Consider the following 15,288-nt stretch of genomic DNA (forward strand, 5'->3'; position numbering starts at 1 on the left):
AGAGGGTGGATTCTGACTTATGACAGGATGTATTTAGCACTGATACACAAGCTTGATGTTACAAATCTTAAGCAATATGATATGGGCGCCACTTAGACAACCAGACCTGTCTGCTTTGCTGCCAATAACATGGTGTAGAAGTGCAAGGAAATCTCAATATGTTATGATCAATCTCAATTATTATGCAAAAAACTACATTAAGGCATTGGCTGGAAATGATATGATCAACAATTATCATGCAAAAAAAATAGTTAAAAAACTACAAAAATAGTGTTTTGGAGAGGGGGGGTTTCAGAGGGAGGCGGCAGCTCTGCAGTCAGTTCTGTCACTCCAGGTTTGCTGCTTAGTGTTTTGGAGACAGGAGGTTAGCATCAGGAGCGGAGGCTGCAGGAGGGAGTGTGGAGCTGGAGCACAGAGATACAGCCAGTGATGTATAAAGTATTTGAAAACCATACTTGAGTAAAAGTACAGATATCTTACCTGAAAGTTACTTCGGTAAAAGTAAAAGTCACCCGTAAGAAATGACTTGAGTAAAAGTCTTAAAGTAGCTCATATTAAATGTACTTACATTTCAAAATGATCTGGTGTTGAAATGTACTTAAGTATCAAAAGTAAAAGTACTTAACTTAAACATGCTGAGTGCTCTTTATGGTAGGCCTTTACAGACACAAGAAGCCCAAAAATATTTTCACCAGGATTTATTTCAACTGACTGAGAAATTAAAACAAAAATATACATTTAAGGCATATTTGTAAACATTTCGAACTCCAGATGCTGAGGCTCAAATAGTATTGAACCAATGCATCTGATCTTTTAGGGACAACAAAGAAGCAACACAACAGAATAAACAAGGGCCTCTTGTGTCTTCCTAAGATCACTAATAGTCCACAGTATAACACAAAAAATGTTTACTGTAAATATCAATAAAGATGGACTTTTCACTTTCTAATCAGTAGCAGGAATGATACACAATGCACCTTATGATAACTCAGCAAAAGGAAACAATGTCTAGGCACACAAAGTAGGATAGTTTATCTTTTGTTAACAACCTGCACAGTGCTAATACAGAGAAGAACAGGCCTTATTTCCAACCTAATAATAAAGACTGAACTGAACCGAGCTCCTGCATGAGCACCTGGATAATTCTAAAGGGAATAAATGGATGGGGAATGTGCTCGCTTTGATAAGTCCCTGCCCTTTGTACACACATCGCTCCTCCCCATTGGATGGTTTAGTGAGGTCCTCAGATCGTCCCCTCCAGAGTCGGTCACGGCCATGGCGGAGCACCGAGAAGACGATCAAACTTGACTATCTAAAGGAAATAAAACTCGTAACAAGTATTCCTCCGGACGCTGAGGGCTCTGATGTCTGTCCCGCCCAACGGCAAACACGCCGCCAGGCCTGCACATCTCGCGCGGGAGGGGGACATGAATGAGTGAGAGACGTGCGCAGCGCATAAAAGCGCACGTTGTGCCAACTACCACAGCTCAAATAAGGAGCCAGTTATGAGAATATAAGAAGTACAAAGTACAGAGATTTGTCTTCAAATGCAGCCAGTAAAAGTGAAAAGTCGTCAGGAAAATAAATACTCAAATAAAGTACATATGTGAAAAGTCTTCTTAAGTACAATAACAAAGTATTTGTACTTCGTTACTTCCCACCACTGGGTACAGCTTCACTTCAGAAGAACTGATGGACACAAAAAAAACATAGTGTTAAATTACGAGGTGGTTCCCTATGATTGTTCTTAGGCTCAGGAGGGCTGCACCGTGGCCGCTCGAAGTGAGAGTCCTGAGGCTCAGAAGGGTGGTCAGGAGTCAAGCACGGGACCTCCTCAGGCGGGTGGTCCGAAGACCGGTCAGGCACCGCAAGGACCTCTGAAGCCGGAACATAGGGGCCGTCAGCCAGGAGCCTCCGACGCCTGAAGAGGAGAGACGCCAGCCGGAAGCCTCTGGTGCGGGGCAGGGACTGGAGCAGGTACCGCGGGGACCTCTGACGTGGAAACACATGGGACGTCAGGTTGGAACCTCCGGCGTGGAGCAGGGACTGGAGCCGATGCCGCTGTGAGGACTACTGACGTCGGAGAACGAGAGACATCAACTTGGACCCTCCGGCGCGGAGCAGGGACTGGGTCTGGCTTGGGCCCAGTCGGGGCTGGAGGCGGCTGGTGCCAGTGAGCATGCTTCTGGAGAGAGAGGCTTCTGCTGTGGATGCCCCCTCTCCAACATCCACCACCCACACAAGAAGCCTTTTGATGCTGCAGGGTCCTCCACAAGCCAAATGGCCCCCCATGTACCAATCAGCGGATGAGGCTGGTGGCTGGTTCCTCTGAGCAGGCTGTATAGCTGAGGGTTTTCTGCATCTGCCCTCCATAGCAGACACACTTTGCAAGCGCCGGGATCCACCCAGAGCCAGACGGCTTCCTGCATCCAGGTCTGTGGCTGGGGCTGGCGGGTTGTGGAGTCTCTTTAGCCGGTCCTGCACAACCACTAGGTTTGGGACAAAATGACTAACCCAAGGGTGCTCCTTCAGCCAAGCCTCAACCACTGAGATTTCCTCCAGGGTCTCTGACTTGCTCTGGGGTCCCGGAAAATGCAGCTCATCAACCAAAAATTCTAAATGAAAAACTTGATCCTGAAACAAACTAATCTCTGCTGAGTTCATATCTTGGTCGGATTGTACTGTCACGGTTTGTGGAAGGTAGATGGACCCCGGAGCAGAGATGTTTAACAAAAAGTGTATTTAATACAAAAAGAGTCTTAAACTAAACAAAAGCGAAAGGAGGCTTACACGAGAGGCTCAGGAGATCAGGACAGGGCAGGAACGCAGAAACGGACAGCACCATGCAATATCCTTCACCAGACGAAATGAAAGCCCTAGGACATAGCCTGAAGTTGTCATACTCACAATTCTAGTCAGAATGTGAGTCTGATACCGCTCCATTGGGCTGTGATTATGGGGCGTGTTTCAACCGAACCAGGAAATAAAATTCCTCTTCGCTCAATTGGATAGACCTACAACCAATCAGAGCAACGTAGTATGTTACGTATGTAAAGCGAAGCATAGTAATGCGACACAAACGTTAAAATACAATAAAAAAAACAAATCACCACGAGACAAGTCTGATGCGTTGACGTGACATAGCGACTCCCATTCCACGCTACCTGCAGCAAAGTAAATGGGACCAGCTTCCTTACCTCGTTCCGCTGGCGAGGGGTGTTAAACTATAGTTTTTGAGAAATGCCGCACAGCCCGCGTCCGGTCATAGTTCCTGCTCCTATCCTTGTGCCGGGGCTGTACGGCAGGTGTCTTATTGCACTAGTCCGCAAGCGAGGGATCTGGTGCGTCTATTAACAAGGTCCACTCCTTAAACTGCAGGTATTTATGCGAGGGGAGTCTCTACGTGTAAAACAAAATAAGCCCAACACAAAATAACAGAATAAAACAGTATGCATAAAGTAGCGACTCCAGACCGAACTTCCCGACCTCAAATGTTGTGGGCGGGGCTAAGTTTGTCTGGCATCCAGGCTACCTAGGACAGGTACGTCAAAGTAAAAATGTGAAATATGGCCAAAATGGCGGGCTTCCTCAATGCTCCTTGAGGCTTTTTTGTATGAATATTCACGATACACCCGTGTTCTGATTTTGGTGAAGATTGGTCGTTGGGAAACCTAGGGGCTGCGTTCCCGGTGGCGCTATTGAGCCATTTTGCCACGCCCATTTCCAAATACTCCAGATTACGTAAATAAAATAATAATAGTGATGATGGTTTCACCCAGTGCAGACGAAGAGTCTGAACTTCATCAAACATCTTAATGCAACAACACAGAGTTTGACTAAAGTCTCAATAAACTGTAGATTAATGACACAGTCTCTCCTCAGGCGACATGTGATCTGATCTGTGAGGGTTTCAATTCACTGTAAAGATATTTTTCATGGAAGTGAAATAAATTCATGAAAACACATGTGACCGTCTCTTGTTCTTCATCATAAACTAAGAAATATAACGAGATAACGAGGAAACATCATTTTCATCTGAAAGTTTGTTTATTCAAAGAGAACACATGCATCTTTTAAGTTTCTTCTTATAAGAAAAGTAAGTGGAAATTTAAACAAAAACATTATCTATGTCTAATACAGGTATTTAGCACTTCCGCTGTTGGAATCCAAACTCAAAATGGCGGCCTGTTTCAGAACCCAACCGCAGAAAAAAATTCCACCCGTAAACATGTCGTCCTGCTCACGCACACGTAGTTCTACTACACCATGTCCCCCTGGGGTCTCCCCTCATAAATTATCTTCAGACTCCTGCTCCGCCTCCCACAGCCAGGTGAAGAAGGCCGTGACGGACTTAAGGGCCACGCCTTCCGCGCTTTCTTCACTTTCTGCCTGTGCTGCGATTGGTGGGGGACGAATAAACAAAGAGTCAGGAAGGATGTCATTTTAAAGGAGAAGCTCTGAATATAAAGCTTTTGAACCATTTTGGAACCTACTACAAATGATCATCACTGCCCTTAAAATCACACAGGGTTGTCAACTCATACCTTCACAGAGTTTTCCTGGCGTCAGAGTCTGTGTTTTGTGGAGGAGCGTTGGAGGGTTGAGGTGAAGGGCTGGACTGCAGCCCTGAGAAGCGGCTGAGGCCCGCAGAGATGAAACGTTATCAGAGAGATAAGTGAAAAATAACAATTGTGGATGATCAGAGTCAAGGTCCAGTCATTAAGAGGAAGATGCTTCACCTGACTCCGTATACAGGATATGCTGTAAGTTACTTTTTATATCAGGGTTTCATCAAGTTCAATTTAAAAACCTTTTTTAGAACATAATGAAGGAAATTCTCGTTAAAAGGAAAGACTATCAGACTCCCAGATTTCTAACAGGCTTAATATCTGAGATGAATCAGTGACAACTACAGCTAAACAGAGCAGAAAAGCCAAAACATTGTGAAGTGTGTGACACCCTTCAATCGTTAAGTGTTGAACTCCAAACAGTTACAAGACTCCTGATCAGCAGGTCATGTAGTGTGAACTGCACAGTGATCCGACAGCTTTAACAGTCATGTGGTGTGACCTCACCTGAGTCACTGGCCTTGGCTCCTTTACTGCTAGCCTTCACCAATATGACTTGAGCCTGGGGGCCAAGCTGGATCTTCTCGTCCATTTGAGGCTGCAGAAAGAGAAGCGATTATGATCACTCGTCAGATTTCCAGCAATAAAAACTACAGATGACAATAGTAGAAAATCTGAAAGGAAAAGTCTAAAGGTTTAGACTGAAATCTACAGTTGGTTTTCCACTCTTCCGTGTTCTCAAAATGTCCAGCAGAGGGAGAACTAAGCTTCTTTCCAAAGCACTGTCTGAATTCTGCAATGCCCAATGTTAAGCAAGGACAAGTCCCAACCACATTACTGCATCCATACCATACCTTGTATTTTGTAAACATGAGTTGACCCATCGGCTTAGTGAACAAGTGTGCTCCCTGTTCTACACTGAAACATGTCAGAGTGCATCCAGCAGGCAGAGATCCCACAAAGTCTGTTTTCCTTCTATTCTGCAGTACCTCATGGATCCTTTGTGCCACCTTTGCACTGCCGGACATGTAAACTACAGTGATGCAGATCAGATGGGAGCAAGGAAAGTTTTTACAAACAGCCCGGTTGTTACGATTCCAAGGATTAATCATAAACAGTTATGGGATCCAATCCTGACCCTATGTATATTTTTCCGGCTAGAGAACAGGAACTACAGACGAGGAAGTCAGAGATGGAGTTTTCAAAACAGCCTCCAGATTCAGCAGAGACCATCGGGCACAAAAAAATTAGCCACACAACTTTTCACGTTGTCTGTGATCAATTTCTACTCAGAGGTCACTGCTGATTTCACAAAATATACTATATTCAATTTCTATTGTTTAGATACATTTTTACAATATAAAACTCATTACACAAATCATTATGTATATTGTTGAATTTATTTACTCTGAGATGAGGGCGTGAAATTGCCGGGGTGAGGAAGAAGCATGAATGAATCAACACAAATGCCCCTGTTATGAGTGTTTTATCAGTAATATGTAGAAAATCTAAGAAACTTGTTTACCAATATCTGTATAAATCATAAAATATTATATGTTTCTGATTATACAGCAGAATCTTAACAAGTCATGACTCTGCATTAGGTTCCAGCTTTAATTCAAATAAACATTTCAAATCTTCAAAAGTAAATAGCAGCTTATTTCTTTTCAGCGGTCCTGCTGTTCTTTTTCACGGGCACGGTGTTGCCCGGCTACTCTCTCTCTACGCCCTGCTCTCTCTGCTCACTTGGATCTGTGGAGACACACCCACACAAACAAACAGAGAAATACAGGTTTAAGATTAGTTCACAGGAAATACAGTGGAGTCAAACGGCGGTGAAAGTGGCAGACAGAGTGACATCTCTGACTGTTTCTGTGGCATGCTGCGTTACAAGATAAAATATTATAGCTCAGCTAGCAGATGGGAGGGAGGGAGGGGGCTTCCTGTCTGCTGTTGGGAACAATATCATCTCTACAGGCTACAGGGACAGGAGGTCTACAGACTGGGTCCCTGAGTCACAATAGCTGTGTCGATGGGATTCTAAGCCTTAAAGAGAATTTAGACTGCAGGCCTGACCTGGCTGTCTCTTGGTGTCTTTGGAGTGGAGTTGCTGCTGTACTTTTCTTGGCTCCTCCTTTGGACACCCAGTTGTGCTGAAGAAAAAAAATGTACAGAACCACAATGACTTCAAAACTGAATCATTCTGTAGTGTTAAACAGATTTCTTTGCTCTTTATCTTTGACAGATCAGAGAATTTAGGAGCATGTGTGGGTTTGATCACACTGTGCTAGATACATTTTGGCATAAACAGAGGAATCAGTTAATCACAGAGGAATATTCCCTGACACACAGATGAATTGATTAAAGATCAATAGTTATCATGTCTTCCTCAGGTTTCTTCTATTTTTACTGTTCATTGTTTCTATGGAATGTTCTTACATTTCTTTGCCATGATGTATGTATTTATCTTTATCAGTCCTTCTAAAAAGCGTTAGATCTCGTTAATAACAGCAGTGTAGATATTCGTTAAATAGAATATGACCAGAATATATAGTATCATGTTGAAATAAATCTCTGTGGTAAAATCCATCTTACTTTGAAGAATTTGACTGTTGGACTCTTTACAATTGTGCAAATGAAAGAAAAATCGCGAAGACCCACTCACCAATCTCAGGTCTACAATATCCTGTAGCATGAGCCGTATACGATTGCACGTCTTCCTCTCTCTGGCGATTTTTTTAATCTGGAAAAAATACCGATCCATCCGAGGCTGGTGAGACACAGAGGGAGAGAAACAGTTCATTTGAGACTTGAAGTTCATGTTCAGCATGTCTCCATTCAATCTACCAGACAGCAGGTTGCAGATATTATTATTCTACAGAGTTGACCAATTGTCCAGTTTATCACTTGGAACAGTCCTGACCGCCTGAATTGAAACCGGAACATTTAATCAACAGCAGCATGAAAACGGTAATAGCCAGAAACAAACAGAGGCAATTCACTGTAAACGTTCACCATTAAAGCTCCGTGCTGAGGAAACTACCACGTTATAAATATTCCCATTTCCACATAAGCTACTTGTAAGCAGCTGCTGTGGGATTGAATAACAATGGAACTTTTCTGTTTTATGTCTTGGAAACTGTTTCCTTGTAAATCAGAATCACCTCTTAAATCACTTATTTGACACGTGCAGAAGAATACATCTCGGTGGGATGAAAGCAGAGACATGAACTGATCTTCTGCTGCACTAATGTCAAAAACAATGCTATCAAAAAGTTAAAAAAACATCTTCATCCCAGCAAACAACGCATTTCTCTTAATATTAAATTTTGGAAAGGTAAACCAGGCGCATATTATCCTGTAGATTATATTCGAAGCTTTCAATCTGTAGCCCTTCAGACCTTTCTAACACCATAATAAAATAAAATTAAGATTTATGTCAAATGAACTACCACCAGCTCACCTTTGCCTCCTCTGACTCAAAGTCCTTTCCGATGGTGGTGAGCAGGCTGCACAGACACTCTAAAGACACGTTGTCTTGGTTCTGCAGCAGCTTGACCATGCAGTCATGCATGACGGGTGCCTTTATCTTCTTGAGATTGAACAGTTCGCCGATGAACTTGACGAAGCCAATTGAACGCCGCCGGATAATATCCTTGAACTCCTGTAGCTCTAACAGGAGTCGGTGACGATCCTTCTAATGGGACCAAGAAAACAAACCTCTTGAACAGAGTTGAAACAGAAACTAAAAGACGTTTCGGTAAAGATCCAGTGTCACACTTACTCGTGCAGCAGAGTCCAGCTTCTTCTGCTTCGTCCTTATTACCACATCATCATCCTCGTTGTCTTTCTGAAATTCCTGCTGACAACGACTTAGCAGCAGCTTGATAAAGCTCACTGTGCTATTGGGTTCATCAGGGATGGGCACTTTGAGCTGCACATGAACAGTAAGTGGAATGAATTCAGTAGAGAACATGAACATTAAAATAAAATTAGTAATGAACTAACCCTTAAAAAACTGGAGTTTTCTGCGGGTTTAACATTTGTTTTTATATATCGACAAATTAACATTTTCGTATCTGGATTATTTCGACTTGAATGACTGATATATATTTAAGGTTATTTTATCAAATGATGGCAGACAGAACATGTAATAGTTTCTCTAGAACTCTTGTTAATAGAGTCTATAATAAAGGATATGCACGTTTCATGAATTGTGTTTTAAAGGATTATTTTTGACTGTTTTTCAAACTTCTTAATAAATAGTGTGTGTCGTCTGGTGTAGACTCTAGAGGCATCAAAACAATAAAACCTCATCATCACACTCTACTGAATTGTGTCTCTTTTCACAGCATTATTCTGCATCAAGGCCGAGCTGAATATGAACCAATCGATCCATTTACTGCATCTGGTGAATGCGGTAATTTACGAAATAGCTATTATTATGTACCGCTCTGAATCCAATTCAGACAATTACATTACAAACACAAGACTCTATCGTTCCAAAGTCGACACACTTCTCTGATCAAATAGGCAACCTGCTTACCTCGGCGAGGCAGCTACACATGTTCCCGTAGGCCACCGATAAGACGGGCTCGTCGATGGCTTTCTCAAACACGAGGTCCACGACTCCTTTGAGCCGCTCCTCCGTGTCGATGGTCACGTCCGTCACCAGCTTCATCAGCTGGTTGAACTTATAAGGCGTCCGCTTGTCCAGGATACTGCGGACCTTCTTGAACAGGTCCTGATGGGAATAGGTCATAACAGGTACTTAAACTCTGAGGTCATCAAGCACAAAGACCAATCTCTCGCTCCACATGAAAAACTAGTCCTATTGTAAAGTTACTAGTAATACGGAAATTAAATACTCACAAATGATTTTCCTATATTTACAGATTTAAACAACATTTTTTGGGGAATTTCCAATACTTCCGTCACGTAGACTAACATTAATTATCAGTAAAGTTTTTATATGTAATTTCTATAGGTGCTCACTGCTTTGTGGATTAACGTTTGTGTATATTTGGTCGTACCTGTGTTCCTTTTGACTTTGGTTCCGCTTGGATTTCCCTATTCCTGCCTGGTGTCAGGGCATTCTCTGATGTCTTCGGCTTAACTACTTGATCCTCAGACAGGCTCACGATGATCTCCCCTGGTTGTGGTCGCTGCGCCCAACGGTTTATAACCTTTACCAGGAAGAAAGGGAAAAAAAGTATTATACCATGACTCAAAATCTTTTAAATTAGCCAAAATAACGGATTTTCAATTCCAGTGTTTAAGTTTGTGTGAGTTTCATAAATAAGGCAACATAAATATCATTTAGGTTACCCTCTCTTACACTGCCATACTGACAATCTTGGGCGTGAGGGAGAAGCATGAATGAATCGACACAAATGCCCCTGTTATGAGTCTTTTATCAGTAATAAGTAGAAAAAGTAAGAAACTTGTTTACCAATATCTGTATGAATCATAAAATATTATATTTTTCTGATTATACATCAGAATCTTAACAAGTCCTGACTCTGCTTTAGGGTCCAGCTTTTTTTCAAATTCACAATTCAACTTTCTCAGATCAAACTATCATTAAAAAAAATTTCAGCTCAAGTAATTTAAATGTTTGAAATCTGTAGCCAATTTTCCAGATTTTATCCGGAGGTCACGTCTGACAACGATTTAAGTTTCCATGGAACACCACCAGTAACCACATGGTTATTGTTTGTCATTGTTTTTGTGATTCCAATGTAGAAATATGACCAAATCAACTATATGGGACAGAAAGTAAATAACAGCTTCACGTCTCCTGTATGAATGGTAAGATCTGTGTCGATGCCTCGGACAGCTCGTCTCACCTCAGAGAATGTTGGTTTCTTGTTGGGGACGGTGGTCCTGCTGTCCTTCTTCTTTGGGACAGTGTCGCCCGGCTCCTCTCTCTGTACGCCCTGCTCTCTCTGCTCACTTGGATCTGTGGAGACACACCCACACAAAAAAACAAAAACACAAACAAACAGGGAAATACAGGTTTAAGATTAGTTCACAGGAAATACAGTGGAGTCAAACAGCTGTGATAGTGGCAGCCAGAGTGACATCTCTGACTGTTTCTGTGGCATGCTGCGTTACAAGATGAAATATTATAGCTCAGCTAGCAGGTGGGAGGGAGTGAGGGGGCTTCCTGTCTGCTGTTAGGAACAATATCATCTCTGCAGGCTACAGGGACAGGAGGTCTACAGACTGGCTTCCTGAGTCACTATAGCTGTGTTGATGTGATTCTAAGCCTTAAATAGGATTTAGACTGCAGGCCTGACCTGGCTGTCTCTTGGTCTCTTTGGAGAGGAGATGCTGCTGCACTTTTCTAGGCTCCTCCTGATCTTCAATCTTTGCCACCTTGTGGCTGGGATCAATGGTTTTTTGACCCTGGTCGGGTCCTGTGGACACCCAGTTGTGCTGAAGAAAAAAAATGTACAGAACCACAATGACTTCAAACCTGAATCAGACAGATTCTGTAGTGTTAAACAGATTTCTTTGCTCTTTATCTTTGACAGATCAGAGAAATTAGGAGCATGTGTGGGTTTGATCACACTGTGCTAGATACATTTTGGCATAAACAGAGGAATCAGTCAATCACAGAGGATTATTCCCTGACACACTGATGAATTCACAATAGTTATCACGTCTTCCTCAGGTTTCTTCTATTTTTTCCTGTTCATTGTTTCTATGATATTTTCTTATATTTCTTTGCCATGATCTATGTATCTATCTTTATCAGTCCTTCTAAAAAGCGTTTGATCTCGTTAACAACAGCAGTGTAGATATTCGTTAAATAGAATATGACCAGAATATATAGTATTTTGTTCAAATAAATCTCTGTGGTAAAATCCATCTTATTTTGAAGAATATGACTGTTTGACTCTTTACAATTGTGCAAATGACAGAAAAATTGTGAAGACCCACTCACCAATCTCAGGTCTACAATATCCTGCAGCATCAACCGGATATGAGATGAAATCTTCCCCTCTGTGAGGATTTTTCCAATCTTGTAAAAATATTGATCCATCTGAGGCTGGTGAGACACAGAGGGAGAGAGACGGTTAATTTGAGACTTGAAGTTCATGTTCAGCATGTCTCCATTCAATCTATCAGACAGCAGGTTGCAGATATTATTATTCTACAGAGTGGACCAATTGTCCAGTTTATCACTTGGAACAGTGATAAACTGGAAAATTAGCTGCTGTGAGATTGAATAACACCGAAACTTTTCTCTTTTATGTCTTGGAAACTGTCTCCTTGTAAATCAGACACATATTATCCCGTAGATTATTTTCAAAGCTTTCAATCTGTAGCCCTTCAGTCCTTTCTAAGACCGTAATAAAATAAATGTAAGATTTATGTCAAATCAACTACCACAAGCTCACCTTGGCCTCGTCTATGTCAAGGACCTTGCTTATGGTGGTGAGCAGGCTGCATAGACACTCGAAAGACTCGTCATCGTTGTTGTTCAGCAGCTTGACCACGCAGTCATGCATGATGGTTACCGTTTCCATCTTGAGCTTAAAATAGTTCGCAGATGAACTTGAAGTTGCCAATGGAGAAGTGGGTCACGATCCTTCTAATGGGACCAAGGAAACACACCTCTTGATTATTATTGGTAAGTTTTACCAATAACCAGGGAATAATTCGTGGATCAGGGCTTCAAATCAAATACTTTAGGCCCCTTGTGGAGCCTTTTCTGTATGCAGGTACCATCAAACTGATATGATGGTGGAAGTAGAGAGCAGGGGGGGGAAATATAGTTGGGTAAATTACCTGATGATGCTTATGTCGCTTCTGGGTAGCAATCTGGTGGGTTGTGAGGAGATGTTCAGTAAGGTAGTGGAGAAGGAGTGATGACATCATAAAGATCAGAGGAACAACATGACACATTATAGGACATATACCATCACTCAGGAGCAAAAATCTGCCTTTAAACTTAATATAAAAAAAGAATGTGTCATTTCTTCATATATGACCCAGCCCTTGGACTTTAGTTGACAAAGTTAAAAATAAAGTTTGCAAATAGTACAGGGAGCTAGGCAATAAAACAATATCAATAATTATCGTAATATAATTCTCATCAATAAAAGAATAACTAAAGTCAGTCCCCTATATCTTTGTCTTCTGACACTGGGAAAATATGCGGTTACACGGTGAAAGAGGCGGATCCAGGGAGTTGTTTTTGTCACTGTTTTCTGACATTGTGAGATAAGAATTTTTTAAGTTTTACCAATAACCAGGGAATAATTCGTGGATCAGGGCTTCAAATCAGAGACTTTAGGCCCTTTGTGGAGCCTTTTTTGCATGCAGGTACCATCAAACTGATATGATGGTGGAAGAAGAGAGCAGGGGGGCGAAATATAGTTGGGTAAATTACCTGATGATGCTTATGTCGCTTCTGGGTAGCAATCTGGTGGGTTGTGAGGAGATGTTCAGTAAGGTAGTGGAGAAGGAGTGATGACATCATAAAGATCAGAGGAACAACATGACACATTATAGGACATATACCATCACTCAGGAGCAAAAATCTGCCTTTAAACTTAATATAAAAAAAGACTGTGTCATTTCTTCATATATGACCCAGCCCTTGGACTTTAGTTGACAAAGTTAAAAATAAAGTTTGCAAATAGTACAGGGAGCTAGGCAATAAAACAATATCAATAATTATCGTAATATTATTCTCATCAATAAAAGAATAACTAAAGTCAGTCCCCTATATCTTTGTCTTCTGACACTGGGAAAAGATGCGGTTACACGGTGAAAGAGGTGGATCCAGGGAGTTGTTTTTGTCACTGTCTTCTGACATTGTGAGATAAGAATTTTTTAAGTTTTACCAATAACCAGGGAATAATTTGTGGATCAGGGCTTCAAATCAGAGACTTTAGGCCCCTTGTGGAGCCTTTTTTGCATGCAGATACCATCAAACTGATATGATGGTGGAAGAAGAGAGCAATGGGGGGGGGATATAGTTGGGTATATTACCTGATGATGCTTCTGTCGCAGCTGGGTAGCAATCTGGCGGGTTGTGAGGAGATGTTCAGTAAGGTGGTGGAGAAGGAGTGATGACATCATAAAGATCAGAGGAACAACATGAAACATAATAGGACATATACCATCACTCAAGAGGAAAAATCTGCCTTTAAACTTAAAATAAAAAAATAATTTGTCATTTCTTCATATATGACCCAGCCCTTGGACTTTAGTTGACAAAGTTAAAAATAAAGTTTGCATTAGTACAGGGAGCTAGGCAATAAACAATATCAATAATTATCGTAATATAATTCTCATCAATAAAAGAATAACTAAAGTCAGTCCCCTATATCTTTGTCTTCTGACACTGGGAAAATATGCGGTTACACGGTGAAAGAGGCGGATCCAGGGAGTTGTTTTTGTCACTGTTTTCTGACATTGTGAGATAAGAATTTTTTAAGTTTTACCAATAACCATGGAATAATTCGTGGATCAGGGCTTCAAATCAGAGACTTTAGGCCCCTTGTGGAGCCTTTTTTGCATGCAGGTACCATCAAACTGATATGATGGTGGAAGAAGAGAGCAGGGGGGGGAAATATAGTTGGGTAAATTACCTGATGATGCTTATGTCGCTTCTGGGTAGCAATCTGGTGGGTTGTGAGGAGATGTTCAGTAAGGTAGTGGAGAAGGAGTGATGACATCATAAAGATCAGAGGAACAACATGACACATTATAGGACATATACCATCACTCAGGAGCAAAAATCTGCCTTTAAACTTAATATAAAAAAAGAATGTGTCATTTCTTCATATATGACCCAGCCCTTGGACTTTAGTTGACAAAGTTAAAAATAAAGTTTGCAAATAGTACAGGGAGCTAGGCAATAAAACAATATCAATAATTATCGTAATATAATTCTCATCAATAAAAGAATAACTAAAGTCAGTCCCCTATATCTTTGTCTTCTGACACTGGGAAAATATGCGGTTACACGGTGAAAGAGGCGGATCCAGGGAGTTGTTTTTGTCACTGTTTTCTGACATTGTGAGATAAGAATTTTTTAAGTTTTACCAATAACCAGGGAATAATTCGTGGATCAGGGCTTCAAATCAGAGACTTTAGGCCCCTTGTGGAGCCTTTGTTGCATGCAGGTACCATCAAACTGATATGATGGTGGAAGAAGAGAGCAGGGGGGGGAAATATAGTTGGGTAAATTACCTGATGATGCTTATGTCGCTTCTGGGTAGCAATCTGGTGGGTTGTGAGGAGATGTTCAGTAAGGTAGTGGAGAAGGAGTGATGACATCATAAAGATCAGAGGAACAACATGACACATTATAGGACATATACCATCACTCAGGAGCAAAAATCTGCCTTTAAACTTAATATAAAAAAAGAATGTGTCATTTCTTCATATATGACCCAGCCCTTGGACTTTAGTTGACAAAGTTAAAAATAAAGTTTGCAAATAGTATAGGGAGCTAGGCAATAAAACAATATCAATAATTATCGTAATATTATTCTCATCAATAAAAGAATAACTAAAGTCAGTCCCCTATATCTTTGTCTTCTGACACTGGGAAAAGATGCGGTTACACGGTGAAAGAGGCGGATCCAGGGAGTTGTTTTTGTCACTGTCTTCTGACATTGTGAGATAAGAATTTTTTAAGTTTTACCAATAACCAGGGAATAATTTGTGGATCAGGGCTTCAAATCAGAGACTT

General features: G+C 41.3%; 1 protein-coding gene and 1 long non-coding RNA gene across 2 annotated transcripts; both read right to left on the reverse strand.

The window, feature by feature from the left end:
- Window positions 1-4,108: 4,108 nt before the first annotated feature.
- On the reverse strand, window positions 4,109-5,447 carry LOC133972643 (uncharacterized). Its single transcript, XR_009924469.1, has 3 exons — window positions 5,076-5,447; window positions 4,545-4,626; window positions 4,109-4,394 (listed from the first exon to the last, which is right to left on the reverse strand). It is a non-coding gene; the product is annotated as an uncharacterized LOC133972643 (long non-coding RNA).
- Window positions 5,448-5,982: 535 nt separating this feature from the next.
- On the reverse strand, window positions 5,983-10,693 carry LOC133972642 (eukaryotic translation initiation factor 4 gamma 3-like). The gene is made up of 8 exons (XM_062410198.1): window positions 10,418-10,693; window positions 9,602-9,754; window positions 9,115-9,312; window positions 8,353-8,502; window positions 8,032-8,265; window positions 7,234-7,338; window positions 6,645-6,721; window positions 5,983-6,320 (listed from the first exon to the last, which is right to left on the reverse strand). The coding sequence occupies exons 3-8, from the start codon at window positions 9,247-9,249 to the stop codon at window positions 6,311-6,313; spliced, it is 711 nt and encodes a 236-aa protein (XP_062266182.1). The 5' UTR covers window positions 9,250-9,312; window positions 9,602-9,754; window positions 10,418-10,693; the 3' UTR covers window positions 5,983-6,310.
- Between the last annotated feature and the right edge of the window lie 4,595 nt (window positions 10,694-15,288).

This window comes from Platichthys flesus, chromosome 17 (genome assembly GCF_949316205.1).
Source record: "Platichthys flesus chromosome 17, fPlaFle2.1, whole genome shotgun sequence".
Taxonomy (NCBI): Eukaryota; Metazoa; Chordata; class Actinopteri; order Pleuronectiformes; family Pleuronectidae; genus Platichthys; species Platichthys flesus.